At 43.2% G+C, this 14,800-nt stretch overlaps 2 protein-coding genes across 2 annotated transcripts in view; both read right to left on the bottom strand.

The window, feature by feature from the left end:
• Window positions 1–14,800, bottom strand: part of LOC147033690 (NACHT, LRR and PYD domains-containing protein 12-like) — a 1,146,930-nt gene that overhangs the window by 980,224 nt on the left and 151,906 nt on the right. The gene's annotated exons all lie outside the window — the stretch shown is intronic.
• The window catches only part of LOC147033691 (NACHT, LRR and PYD domains-containing protein 12-like), a 178,380-nt gene that overhangs the window by 52,579 nt on the left and 111,001 nt on the right, over window positions 1–14,800 (bottom strand). The window contains exon 9 of the mRNA XM_085871811.1: window positions 13,169–13,206. Within this exon, the coding sequence (XP_085727937.1) occupies window positions 13,169–13,206 (38 nt within the window). The remainder of the gene's footprint in view (window positions 1–13,168; window positions 13,207–14,800) is intronic.

Genomic DNA, 14,800 nt, shown 5'->3' with positions numbered 1-14,800 from the left:
GGCTAGTCAGCCAGGTGAGGCCGGAGGTAGGTCCAGGGGGCCAGTCGTTTATTAGTGGACACAGGTACCCGAGGAGAGGGGCCTGGCGTGCCAGTGTCGTGTTCAATGGGACCGGGTGCCCAAATGCCAAGTGGGCATCGTGAGGGGGAGTGCCAGTGAGGGAATTTCCCATGTTAGGGTGAGGAGCAAGCAAGCTCGGAGGCAGGTCCATCGTCCCGGGGTGCTAAAGATGAGTATGCAGGTGGGAAGACCTGCTGTTGGAGCCACACTACCCAGCCACGAAATTGTGCGATGGTACAGAAAGAAAATTTGGTGGACAAGGCCCAAAACTGTAAGAGCACCAACATGTCGGCGATGGGAATTTGGGTTTTTATAACCCCATAATTTAACAAAGGCCTCTTGGCAGGGTATAACCCCAGGGACAGTTTAAAAGTGTAACAATATTAGCAGAGTTAGGATTAGTTAAAGCACCATCCACCAGCACAATATTAGCACCATCCACTGTCAGGATGATCGCCGGCTGCTGGACTTGCCCTCCTGTCGGACTTGTGAATGAGATGTGTCACGGTGTAAGTGAAGAATTGCATGTAGTTCTGCTCTTCCTTTCCAAGGAACCTTGAGGGGATTGGGTACGAATTTCGCAATGGGGATAGTGGGATATAGGAGACGAGATGTAGCGATGAATTACAAAAAGAGGGGGGCAAGGGTAGTGTATGGGAAAGACGGATGGGTGCGGACGAGTAGGGCCAATATATATATCTATCTATCTATCTATCTATCTATCTATCTATCTATCTATCTATCTCTCTCTCTCTCTCTCTCTCTCTCTCTCTCTCTCTCTCTCTCTCTCTCTCTCTCTCTCTCTCTCTCTCTCTCTCTCTCTCTCTCTCTCTCTCTCTCTCTCTCTCTCCCTCTCTCTCTCTCTCTCTCTCTCTCTCTCTCTCTCTCTGCACCACCGCCACTGTCCCAGGTATGTGCACACCAGGGACTGGCTGACCATGTTGATCGGACCTGGTGTTTGGCATTACCTGGATTACCTTTTTTTTTTCGTACTGCTTCCTGTTCGCCTTGCTGTTTTGCGCTGTCTCGCCATTCCCCCAGACCATCAAGGCTGTTCTGCATCAAGGCATCGCTCCCCATGCTGGATCACCTGTTCAGAATCAAGGCATCGCTCCCCTTGCTGGATCACCTGTTCAGCATCAAGGCATCGCTCCCCTTGCTGGATCACCTGTTCAGCATCAAGGCATCGCTCCCCTTGCTGGATCACCTGTTCAGCATCAAGGCATCACTCGCCTAACTTCACCATTTGCTCCGTGACCTGTGTTCCACCCCCACCTGTTCTGTGGACTGCTAATTGCTGCAGCCTCATGCCAGGTGACACTATTCCAGTTATCATGGTGGTTTTGTTTATTTTCTTTTGTTTGAACTGCATTTACTCTCGCAGCATGCCACCACACTTATGGACTGCCTGTTTGTTGCAGCCCCCTTTGTATCAGCTCATACCAGCTTCCTACCTGTTTCACACCAGCTTCATACCAACCACATACCAGGCTTATGCGTTGCTTCACCTTTGCCACGTATCACCGTGACCATGAACTGCATAAATGCAGCTCTGTGGAAGAAGTGGCTCTGTTCTTGTTGCTGCTGCTTCTTGATCATTTTTGTTTAGAAGACCACAACGTTTATGGCCTGTATGCCGGTCACTGGCCTGCCAGTTTATTTTGTTATGTTTGCTGATGAAGAGCATGAAGGTGGCAGGAATCAGCAGGTGTTCCTCCCCCTCTCGACAATTTTTCTTTTGAATTTTTCTCGGTCCTGGGTCAGAAATTGTATACTGCATAGTTGTAAGTTGTGGAGATTATTAAAGCCCATCGGTTGTGTGTTGTAGTTTCAAAAAGTCTGGCAATTTCGGTGTAGCATAAGGTTGTCTGTGTGAGTCAGTTAGGTAGTTCCCAACGCATCAGGTGGGACATATCTAGTTTAAATTGTCGCACACACTAAAGGGTAGAGTTAAAACATACTAGGTAGGGGGTAACTTCACCTGCACGACACATGGTAGTGTGCTCATTACAATGTTGTAAAAAAATTTTTTTTTTTTTTAAACCGATGTCGCCAGCTGTTGGACGACTCGGGACGAGTCTGGGATAGGGAAAGGGGTGGTGTTACGGATTTCAGAAACCGGTCTGATGAATGCATCCACACATCCAGGTCCTCAGACAGTTATTTCCTTAAATGCATGTTCAGATTAGCTCCATCCCCATGTCTAATGGGATCTTAAATGTGATGCGTTGAGAAGGGTGAAGAATAGATCCCCTCTTTTATGGGCAGCTTTTATTTTCTTTACGACAGACACATTTACACACATTTCTTTCGCGAGCGCTGACCACACCTTATTTTTCCTCAGCAACGTTTATGCACATATTTATTTCACGAGCGCTGACGCCCGCCTTTTTGGAGCACACAGGATGTCATGGAAACGGTGCGCAAGTGGGGCGGGGTGAGCTTTGGTGGACTCTGTGCCCACCGAGATGGGCCACACATATAAAAACGAATTGGAGGTCCGGTCTGGAGGAAGAAAGCGAGAGAGGAAGCACGCGAGAAGAGAAGCGAGCAAGAAGCGGGCAAGTGAGCCAAAAAGAAAGCGAGAGTTGAAGGGCACGAGGGAAGAAGCGAGCCAGAGAGGAAGCGAGCAAATGAAGCGTGCGAGCCTGCCACTGAGCAAGCGAGTGTGTAGTACGCGTGAGGGTGGCTGACCAGCGCCAACGAGACAATTCATCCTTCCCAGTGCTTGAGCAAGCGAGCGTGTGGTGCGCGTGTGGGTATGAGCAGCGCCGACAACGAGTGAGGCACGGGTCGGTCACCAACGAGTGAGGCGGGTCACCGACGGACCATGTGGGTCACTGGACGTCATCAATTTCGTAAAGTGTGAGGAGCTGCTCGTGTCGCAGCACCAGGGTCTAAACCGGTGCTGTGTGATCGGTGCTGTCTAAACCGGTGCTTAAAATGTGATCGTTTTAATAGACGATCTCGTTGCTGGCGTTCAAGGCTGTTCAGGAGAGGGTGCACGGCAAGGCTGGGTGCTGACGACGGACTTGACATGCACGCACACATTTCAGGATGTTTTCACTTCACAGACAACTACTCTCTGGTGAACGAGACGACTCTTCTCCCCCCTCCCCCCCCACCCCCGCTGAATGATCTGCTGGGAACCCTTGTCTGTGTTTAGCTTTAAGTAAGTCGACCCCCAATAAGCATCTGCTCTTTCTCTCTTTCCTGGCATTTTGATTGATTTTGCCTGAGTAATTATTCATTTTGGTTGCTTTGAAACTTATTCATTTATGTACCTCAGAAAATAAAAAGGTGTTTTTATATATTTATTTTATTATTAATAAATCATTTTTTGACTTCCAACCTGCCTGTGTTTTTCCTTTCCTTCCATTGGTCTAGCATTGTCCGAACCTAAATAGACTGGGGGGTAATTACCACAGATTTGACCAAAAAATAGTCGGCACGCACCAGAGGTTAAAACGCTCGGCCGCCCTAATAAAAATCTAATCGAGATAACATCGGTGCTTTGCCGAGGGCGCGCTCCCCGCTCAGGTAACCACGTGACCTCTAGTTAAACAGCATAATTAGACGGTGGACACTGGAACTCGTGGTTAACTGGGTGGCTTTCATCATTTTAAAACAACCCGCCGTACCACAACGTTCATTGTGAGCAGTGGCCCCAGGTCCGGCTCTTCCGAGAACAACCGGGAATTGCGACTTGACTTGACAGGTATATTCGAGGTATATTCAGGTATATTCGAGGTATATAAACTTGACAGGTATATTCGAGACCATTCCCCAGGCATTAAATGAGCCAAAGTGGGATTCCGGCCCTTTGGGCCGAGAAACGGCCCTTTCAGCCCATTTTCTTAAAATTGTTATTAAAAAAAAAAACATTTCTTGTGTAAATATGTAGAAGGAGGGAGCACGCCTTGCTTACATTTAAGATGCTTATATAAAACAATCACCAATTCCTTTAAATTTTCAGATTTCACTCCAGATTTTGCCACTTATTTAGTCGACGAGCTCTTGATTGTGGCTTCACTCCCCTTTGAGGTGAAAGCGGGTTCACCATGGAGAATAATTTTTTGGTTTTTCATGTCGAGCACCTCATTAATTATTTTCATTGGCGTGTTTAAATTTACCCAAACACACAATTTTCATCCATGCACTCCCTTGGAGTTCCCTTGTTATGCATGCAAAGTTTTGAGACGCGAAGTTTCATGGTTTTGGAGTTATAGAGGAGCAACACACACACACACACACACACACACACACACACACACACACACACACACACACACACACACACACACACACACACACACACACACACACACACACACACACACACACACACTTGTACAGTGTTGGCTGTTCCTGAAATATGATATTGTTGTGAATATCCGAATCATATCCGACCAATGCATACAAACATTTAGGTTCTCAGACAGTTATTTCTCTAAATACATGTCAAGGATAGATCCATCCCCATGTCTGGCGGGATTCTAACTTTAATGCGTTGAGAAGGGTAAATAATAGATTATCTTTCTTATGGAAAGCTCCTTTTTCTCTTTATGACAGACATATTAATGCATGTGAGATAGCTGTTATCCCAATCGAGGCTCATCCAACCCCTTTCCATCAGGACACATTGACTTGGAGGTGGATGACTTATTTACACCTTGGACTTACAGCACATTTGATTAAGCACACTGCGGGCTTTTCCTGATCAGTTATTCTGACGGTCTGTGGATTATTTACCTCACCCACCTTTTTCATCGACGTTCGACACCCACCTTTTTCACCGACATTGGCGTCCACCTTTTTCCATCGATGTTCGACACCCCGTTCAGCAGCTCTATGCATGCGAACTGGCTCTTTTTCGTGTCGGGCTGAACATCGAGTTGACAATTGTTGTTGACGTTTTCTGAGCGTTTCACGTTTTCACTCGGTAATCTGGCAAATGGCTGCTTTCTGCCATTCATCCAGTCGCCGTTACAATGATCAGGAGTTTTGCAGTTTTGTCACGTGCAACGATGCACCACCAGGTAAGGTGGATTTTGCTGGTCTGTTTGAGGCTCCGCCCAGACTGGCTGCCGATAAAAAGGACGAGAGGACCGTTTTTGTGACAGTTGGCGACAGTTGAGTTGGAAACAACTGGTTGCAGCTCCTTACAGCTCTGAGAGTTTTTGTGACAGGTGGGTGATGGCTATTTTCAGGTCCAGTCAGCTCCAATCAGTTTCAGTCAGACGATTGGTGAGCTGGCGACAGTTAAGTTTGTGACAATTGGTGACGGCCTTGCGGCTTTGCAGCGCACAAACTCGGTCATGGATCCACATCAGTAGAATACCTACATTAGTAGATCCACAACCTCAGTTGTGTCCAGGAAGTCAGTCAACCCATCAACGTAACATCACAAATCAAACTTTACTCACGAGAGGATTTAATGCATTATCCCATGGTTACAACTCCCATCACATTCTTCCCTATGATTAGACATTAAATGATGCACATCTTAGCTCAAATATAAGATTTACACCAACCAACACGACCACCCCACTCACCTCTGGATCAAACTGTTCAAATATTCAAACATATTTATTACCCGTTTTTGAACTGCTTCCTTATCTCCGAGCAACCACTGAAATGGGTTTAAATGGCTTCCATGTATATTATTACCTCAGCCACCAAAGGTGAAGGAGATTATGTTTTCACCCATTTCTGTCTGTTTGGTTGTTTGGTTGCCTGTTTGGTTGCCTGTTTGTTTGTTTGTTTGTGTGCAAGATATCTCAAAAAGTTTTGGACGGATCCGGATAAAAATTTGTGGACAGGTTCGGTCGGTGACAAGGACGAACTCATGAGATTTTGGTGAAGATCCGGATCCAGATCCGGATCTGATGATTTTTAAAGTGATTCTTCACCATTGAGAGAAAGGGCCAAAAATGATACAGTGTTGCACAGCATGATATTTCAAACATGTATTGGAACCAATATGTTCTTGTGGATCAGGAATTACGTGGAGGAGGTATGCGCTCTTCTGAGTGCCCTTCTTGTTCACAATAATGTATTTATATAAATATCTCGCTCATAATATTTTTTACTATTCATATTGTATTTCACTAATTCTATTTGGTATCTTTTTATGATCTTTAAGAAAACTTATTTTCATCTGATAACTGTCACTCTCTGTGTTAGTAAACGTCTGACAAGTTGTTTTAATCTATTGACAAGTTCAGTGCTGTGTGTGGTTGCTCTCACAGTCCCAAGAAACCGTACCGTAGAATAACTTCTTTGGAATATTTCTGCCGAAGAAAGGCTTTCGGACAATATGGAATGCAAAAGCATCTCGTTTACTAAATAATTTGGTGTGAAACTCATTATTGATCTCGATTTGAAATTCCAATTATTTGTAAAATAAATTTGTAATTCACACACACACACACTGACACTGACACTGACACTGACACACACACACACACACACACACACACACACACACACACACACACACACTGACACACACACTGACACACACACACACACACACACACACACACACACACACACACACACACACACACACACACACACACACACACACAATTTTAGATCAGAATAGAATCCCCCGTGGTGGGAAGGGAGTGAATTTACAAATATTTTGAGATTGAAATGTTTTATTACCCTCGCCGAAGGAGAGGGCATTGCAATTGGGTCCGTTTGTTTGTCTGTCTGTCTGTCTGTCTGTCTGTCTGTTTGGCTGCACAGAACTTTTGCATTTTTCTCTGCAACTGCCTGTCAGATTAAGACGAAATTTTCACATTTGGTGCGATTACTCATGTAGAATGTTTTAACGTAGAATTACACTCATGTAGAATTACAAGGTCACGTGGTGTGGCAACCGTAATGAAAAAACGGTAAAAATTTGGACCTCTGTATCTCTGAAACCGGACAAAGGAAAAAATTAAAACTTGGCACATGACAAGTACTCGTCATGGGGAATAAGAGTGATTTTTGATGACGTCATAGGTGCCTTCATTTTGACATCACAATTGCATATGGAGAACACCACATCCAATCAGTATGAAAACTTTTGAGGGTCGTCTTGGGATAAAATGGTCCACGAATTTTTTTTTCATGGTCATCGGAAATGTGATTCGGAAGCCTTTTTTTTAACATTCAAAAATCTTCTTCTCTGAAATGGCTGAACAGATCAAAGTGAAACTTTACACATATGACCAACTATCCATGACGAACAAAAGATTCACACAGATGATGTCATTCGTCACATGATTTGGCTGCCATATTGGATTTAACCCAAAACATATAAAAAAAATCTTCTTCTCTCGAACAGCTGGACAGATTAAGGGGAAACTTCACATAAATGTTCCTCAAGGCATGTAAGTACAAAGTTGTTTAGGAATACTTGATAACTGACATGGTTTTTGGCAGCCATATTGGATTTCATAAAAATGGTCCACAAAAAGGTTTATTCTTGTGTATTCCTTGGTGGTCGCGTTGAGTTGAACATTTTGCCGGTGTGGATTGACTCAAGTTCCCGAAGTCTGAACGAACGCAGTGAGCTCGTTGAAAAAGGGACCAAAGGAGGTAACGCAAGGGGCCGGGATGACCTCGAAGCGATTTCAACCGGCTACGGATGACTCTCCTCCGGCTCCCTGTATGGAATGCAAGACTTCTTTGGGGAATCGCGACGATTGTGTCCAATGCTCGGCGTGCGGATCGTGGACGTGCATCGCGTGCTTGATGGGTTGCACTAAGACTGTCACCGAAACCAAGAAGAAAGACGAATCTCAAGTGCTCGGTTGCGCGGGCGTGGTCTACACGTGAAAAAAGTGCCAGGAAAGCTCCGATCCTGTCACCGCCGATCCCTACGCGGCTCTGCTCAAGATCGTCACGGCCAACTCGCAGCAGATCGCCTCGTTGTCGGAAATGATCGCAAATCTGACCACTCAGGTCGCGGCTCAGAAAGTTGTTGGGAATCAACGACAGCTACAACAACAACAACAACAACCGTTTGACATGGCCCAAGTCGTGTTGGCAGCATCCCAGGCGGCCTCGGAGACCATCATGGAGCAGATGGAGTTGAAGGAGAAAAAGTCCAACCTGGTCTGTGTCGGCTGGAAGGAGGACACCACCTTGGCTTGGGACAATGAGCAGAATGAACGTGACCGGGTGATCATCGAACTGTGTGACCAGCTGCGCATCAAGAAGCAGCTGGTGGTCAACAACTTCCGCGACGGGCCGAAGCACTACCACGGATCGCACGACCACAAGGATCGGATCATGAAGGTGGTGTTCAGCGACTATACGGCACGCCAGATGTTCCTGGTGGGGGCGGGCTCGCTCATGGCCGGGGATGCGGCGGTGAAAAACGGCAAGTTCCGCGCGTTCGTTCGACCCGACCAGACGGCGAAGCAGAGGAAGGTCGACCACGATCTGCGCATCGAGTTGAAGGCCAGGAAAGATGCCGGAGAGCTCGACATCGACATTCGTCGCGGTGAAATTATGTCCCGATGTGGGGCGGCTCGGGAAACTAGGCGGGCCTGAGCATGTTATTCCGTTTTACCTTACTAACTTTCGTGGTATTTTGCAAAAAGAGCACGATTTGCTGTTTCTGACTACAAAAAATCTTGAAAATGTTTTTTTTAATCACTGAAGCATGGTTAAATGAGACTATCCCGAGCGGCTTTTTCAGTCGGTTCTCGAATGACTTTGTTGTGTAAGGTTGTGACAGGAGTCAGGAGGAGGGCAGGGAATGACATGGTGGGGGTATTTTAGTTTTAATCCCAAAGAAGTATACAAATTTTGAGGTAAAAGTTGAAAAATCCAAATTTTGAGTCCCTTTGGTGTACAATTTCTCGAGATCATACAGCGACAAAAAAGTTAATTTTTGGTGTTTACTATAGATCTCCTTTTTTTCCACAGAATGATTCGATTAATGCTGTGATCAATCATATCCGCACTAATTATGATCCCTTTTCCTCGTTTGTGCTTTGTGGTGACTTTAATTTACCAGGTTTAAAGTGGAACGGTATCTCAGTAGGAAACAAAAATGAGGAAATGTTTAGTGAGGCTATGTTTGAGATAGGCTTGACTCAGCATGTTCATGTTCTGACGCATGTAGCTGGAAATATTTTGGATTTAGTTTTTGTGAACAACTTATTTCTTATGCAGCAGTGTGAAGTGGAACAGTTTCATGATATCTCTGATCATTTTGCAATTTTATTTAAAATTGCGTTTCAAAGCAATAAGCGATCCGTTAGTCAAAATGACATACCTGACTTTAAAAATGCTAATTATGCGGAAATTTCTCGTGAATTATGCCTTTTTGACTGGACAGCAGCCTTTTCTTTCTGCGTGAATGTGGGATCAAATGATCAAATGTGGGAAATTCTGCACAATTATTTAATTTTCCTCGTCCTAAAATGGGTACCGTTCTGTCCCGTTCGTCCAAAAAACTGCACTTGTTCCTCCGAAACCTCCAGTGCTTACGAGAGACAATGGATCACTCATCTTAGGTATAAAAAAATCGGGAAAAGATCAGCACAAACTGGAATGGAAGGCAGCATCTCGGCATGCGAGATTTTTGAAACGAAAAGATATTTTTAGGCAAGAAAATAGAGTTCTTAAATCGGAACAAATTAACAAATTCTGGAGTTATATAAAGTCAAGGTTAAGTAACAGATCGGTTATTCCGCCTATGGTTTTTTGCGGATGGAAATATAGTGGTATATTACGGTGAAAAAGCGAAAATATTTAACAGTTTTTTTGTTTCGGTTTTCACTGAAGATGATGGTAAACTGGTAAATATTATCAACCCTGATCATATTAGGTCTCCTCCTTTGCCTGTGTGTGATAGGCTGAATGTCGTTGAACATATTAAAGCTCTTTCGGCTAAATTTTCGTCTGGGCCAGATTCTATTCCTCAGAATTTCTTGGTTAAATTAGCACTTGAGTTGTCGGAGCCTTTGTCCAGAATTTACTCGTTGTCTATTCACTCTGGCATTTTTCCCTTCTAATTGGAAAATAGCAAAAGTGGTTGCTTTGCATAAGAAAGGCATCATTTCAGTAGTGGAAAACTCTCGTCCTATCAGTTTATTGGATGCTGCTAGTAAGCCTTTAGAATCGATTATCCGTCAGCATATTTTGACACATTTGAAACAGAATAGTATCATTGGGGAGTGCCAACACGGTTTCTTACCTAAGCATTCTACAATAACGCAGCTCATCTCCTGTTTGGATGACTGGACTAAGATTGTCGATCAAAACAATACTGTGGATGTTATTTATTTGGACATAGCAAAAGCTTTTGATTCAGTTAGTCATACAAAACTCATTCAAAAAATGACTGTCTATGGTTTTAATGTGAAAATTATCAGTTGGGTTAGAAATTATTTGCTTAACAGATCTCAATTTGTACAAGTTGAAGACGCTGTTTCTGAGAATTGTCCGGTTAGCTCTGGGGTTGTACAAGGCTCTTTAATTGGCCCAGTCCTTTTTCTAATCTATAGCAATGACATTGTGAACTATGTGAAAACAGCCTCTTTAAAGTTGTATGTGGACGACGCAAAAATATATATTTCATGTCCAAGAAACGAGCAAAACGTTAAACTTAAAGAAGATTTGAAACAAATAATGAGCTGGGCAGACAATGTGCAATTGAGAATCGCAGTAAATAACTGCTTCGTTCTTCAAATTGGTTATGGAAATGTGAAGATGCAGTATGAAGTCCAAGATTTTCCAGTTCTCTCAGTTAAATGTATGCTTGATTTTGGCGTAATTGTTTCGGACGATCTTAAATTTTGTGCACACTGTAAAATGATAGCACAAAAGGCATTCATCATGGCTGCTTTAATTTTTAAAGTGTTCCATTGTAGAGATATAAACTTTCTGGTGAAAATGTTCATCACCTTCATTCGGTCACTTTTGGAGTATGCTACAGAAGTGTGGAATCCGTGCTTAATTAAAGATATTGATTTAATTGAGCATGTTCAGCGATCCTTCACGCGTAGAATTCCAGAAATGGCTGGATTATCTTATCCAGATCGTTTGAAAGGACTGAAATTGGAATCTTTGGAACATAGAAGAATAGTAAAGGACCTCGTTTGTGTGTATAAAATCCTGTTTGGTTTAGTTTCTTTATCTTTTTCAGATTACTTTGAAATGGCTTCAAGGTCAGGTCAACGGAAAAAAATCATGAATACTGCTTGAAATGGATTAGAGTGAATAAAGAAATTCGAAAAAAAATTTTTGCAGTCAGAACCATTCCAATTTGGAATGCTTTACCCTCACAAGTTTTTGAAGTCCGTTCAGTGTCAACTTTTCGGCAGCGAATATCAGTTCCAGACTTTTCACAATTTTTTCGGGGCACGGTCACGGCCGGAAATCGGCCTTGTCGTTCCCTGGCCTTGATACCCTAAATCACAGTAAATGATTATTTTTAAATTACATTCATACCTCGCATAGGAAATGTTTGTGCGATTCGGTTTTTTTTGTAATTAGAAGCTTTCATTGTTCGTTGTTTTTTTTTTTTACTAACATTTTGCATCAGGCCAAAGAATAAAGTATTCTTCTCTATTTAAAAAATATTAAATTATGTTTTCTCTGGAACCACTGAATTAATCGTTGTGAAACTTCACAAATGTGATCTCTTAGTGATTGGGAATAAAAGTCATAAATTTCAACTTGATCAGACACATGGTCTGACAGCCAGAATGATTTAATTTCCAAATGTGGGGGGTTTTGTATGTTGGTTTTTTTTTTGCAATAAGGCTCACTTGGTTGTGCCTGGATGTGTTTTAGGCAAGAGGAGCAGCAGCTGAAATGTGAATCCCATCAAGGTTCCTCCTGATGACTTAATCTTTTATTTTTGCTTGCTTGGGTTCCTTCTGATTACTCCAATGCAGGACTGCACCGATTTGGTCTTCCATTTGATCTGAATTGAATTTAATTTAATGCCATTCTAAATTCAATTGAATCATGAATAATAATGAAGAAAGCATCATGGGACAGGGTCAGGCGTTTGATCAAAGCAGGGTTGCATCAAAGCGGGACATCTAGGTACTCTGTCATCACTGCCAGCAGTTAGATAGTGGTAGTTCGAATTATGTCTCTTATTACCTTCGCATTCTGCGAAAGGTTATGTTTTGGTCGGCGTGTATTTATTTATTTATTTATTTATTTGTAATCTTGTGATTCGTATAACTCAAAAAGTATTAAACCGAATTGCATGAAATTTGGTGGGATGATTGGTTATTAGCCAGGAAGCATTCGATTAGACTTTGGCATCGTTCGGGTCAAAGGTCAAGGTCAAGGTCACGAAAAGGTCAAAATCGTCTTTTTACGATAACACGGTCAATTTTTATTCAATTTGCATGCAACTAACGCCAAAATGTTCAGAATTCAATGCCTCATCTTGTGATATGCAATATGACACAATGACGCCCATACTCTTGTTACCGGTTAGGGGTCAAAGGTCAGGGGGGTCACGACCTTGAAAAATATGCGGTTTTTGTCATAACGCGGTCAATTCTTGTCCGCTTTCCATGAACCCAGCACCAAAATGTTCAGAATTTAATGCCCAATCTTGTGACACAATGACGTCATAACACATGTCACCGGTTGAGGTAAAATGTCGGGGGGGGGTCACGCCCTTGAAAAATATGCGGTTTTCGGCATAACTCAGTCAATTCCTATTCAATTTGCATGAAACCATAATCAAACGAGATTACCTTCTCTTGTTGAAACGTTGTATTCACCGAGCTTGCGAGTGAAGACTCGCCAAAACGACGTGAGTTGATTGTTGTTTAGTCCGTAGCCCCCGAAAGTCGGGGGGGGGGGATCATGACATTATAGATATGTGGTTTGTGTCATAAGACCATTCATATGAAACCAGTTCCCCACACTGATACCAAGAACAAAAAAAGTAGTGGCGGCGAAGGTATGCGCTCTATGAGTGCCCGTTCTAGTTAATTATGTAACACACCAGTACACAAACGCCACACAAAATACACTACACAAAAGCAGTCCTAGTGAGGGTCTGCAATCTCTCATTGCTATTTTTATTGTTTTGCTTGGAAATGTGAAGTCGAGTACTCACTAGCACCAGGTATTTCTTCCAAGATGTTTGGCACTTCCCTGAAAACAATGGGATAAAAACAGACATCACCAGTGTGCATATATTTCATTTTTTTGGAGGTTGGGGGTGGGGGGGGATGAATGGGGTTGGAGGTGAGGAATGAACAAACACACCACATTCACCTTTTGATGAGACCCTCTCACAGAAATCAGAATTATAAACACAGGTATCCAATCACTGATCTCACTGGGAAGCCTGGTGTTCACTCAGTGGTTAGGGTGGTGGCTTGGGATCCTAGGGTCCTAAGTTCAAGCCCCGTCGGCTGCTGAATTAATACACCAGGGGGTTGACTCAGCCTGTCATCCTTCCGAGGTCGGCGAAATGAGTACCAGTTCCAGTGTGAGTACTGGTAGAGGGGCACTGCATCAGCGACACAGTCGCGCTTCAAGAAATGATAGCTACCCCGGCAGCTAAGCTACCATACGACCACCACCACCACCGATTTCACTCAGCCACCTGCCATTCCTGCCCATGCCCATGACTCCTCCATTCCCAATGATCATAGGCACCTATCAAACTGAAATTTAAACATTTATCATTTTTTTCTGAGGCCACTACCTTTCCAGGGAGAGCATTCATTCATTACCTGCTCTCTCATGAAATATCCCTACCTTACGACTGTCAAAACTCTCATCTCAGGGTTTGGTCCCTGCTCCTGTCACCGTTCATTTGATGAAAAACTTCGGCACTTATTTTGTCCATACGAGTGTACACATGGTGTCGTTATAGATATATTTTGTCAGATTTGGTGTAATTGATCATCTGTATTTCTGAATGGCCCAGCCCTTTTTTGACTGGAATCTGCTTTTGGTTGAGGGTGGGCCGTTCATCCATATTATTCAGTTTTGTGACCATGGTCGAGAAAGTATTTAATTTCAATTTAGTGTTATATTTTGAACAATGAAGAACACAAATTGGATCGTGCCACTTCCAAAAACCTGCACTTTGGCAGGAATTTTACTCTGAATTTGTCAACATTGTACTGCAGCAAAAATCTAATTTGCCCTTTGTGTTCTCCAGGTGGCAGAATGGTGGAACATTGAAAGAGACAAAATGGCAGCACCCAGGGATACAACTCACGAAGTCACTTCATCAAAAAAATATTGTCCGTTTTGTGCATCTTTGTCTCAAAGATTATTTGAAAATTGCCAGTTTACCTGAGAATAGTTAGCAAGTTTGTGATTGTGCAAATACATGGACACATCTGTATGCTGGTGAAAAACACATCTCAGAGGAGCATCATCAGCTGAACTGTTCCATATGACCCATCAGCTTTGTATGGTTACCATCACGCCTGTTATTCTAAGTCATTTCAGATTCAGCAACTACTCAGGTACAATTTATCCAAAATTTGAGCAGTTCCTCGATCATGGTCGCAAATGGTCACTGGTCTCCCAATTATACTGCCCTTGATGTTAACTCAGTGTGAGAATTCTTCCACAATAACCTGCTCTCTCATGCAAGATTGATCCCATCTCATTTTCAATTATCCTACCCTCCTTCCTGCCCAAGGGACATTGAATCCTGTGGTGAGGCAGTTGTTCTGAAAGAACTTTGTATTCTCTTCCTGGAAGAAAGATCTAACCAAAGGCA

Source organism: Eptatretus burgeri, chromosome 2 (assembly GCF_056783735.1).
Source record: "Eptatretus burgeri isolate ZD-2024b chromosome 2, Ebu_testis_v1, whole genome shotgun sequence".
NCBI classification, from domain to species: Eukaryota; Metazoa; Chordata; class Myxini; order Myxiniformes; family Myxinidae; genus Eptatretus; species Eptatretus burgeri.
This window is presented reverse-complemented; position numbering and strand designations above follow the sequence as displayed.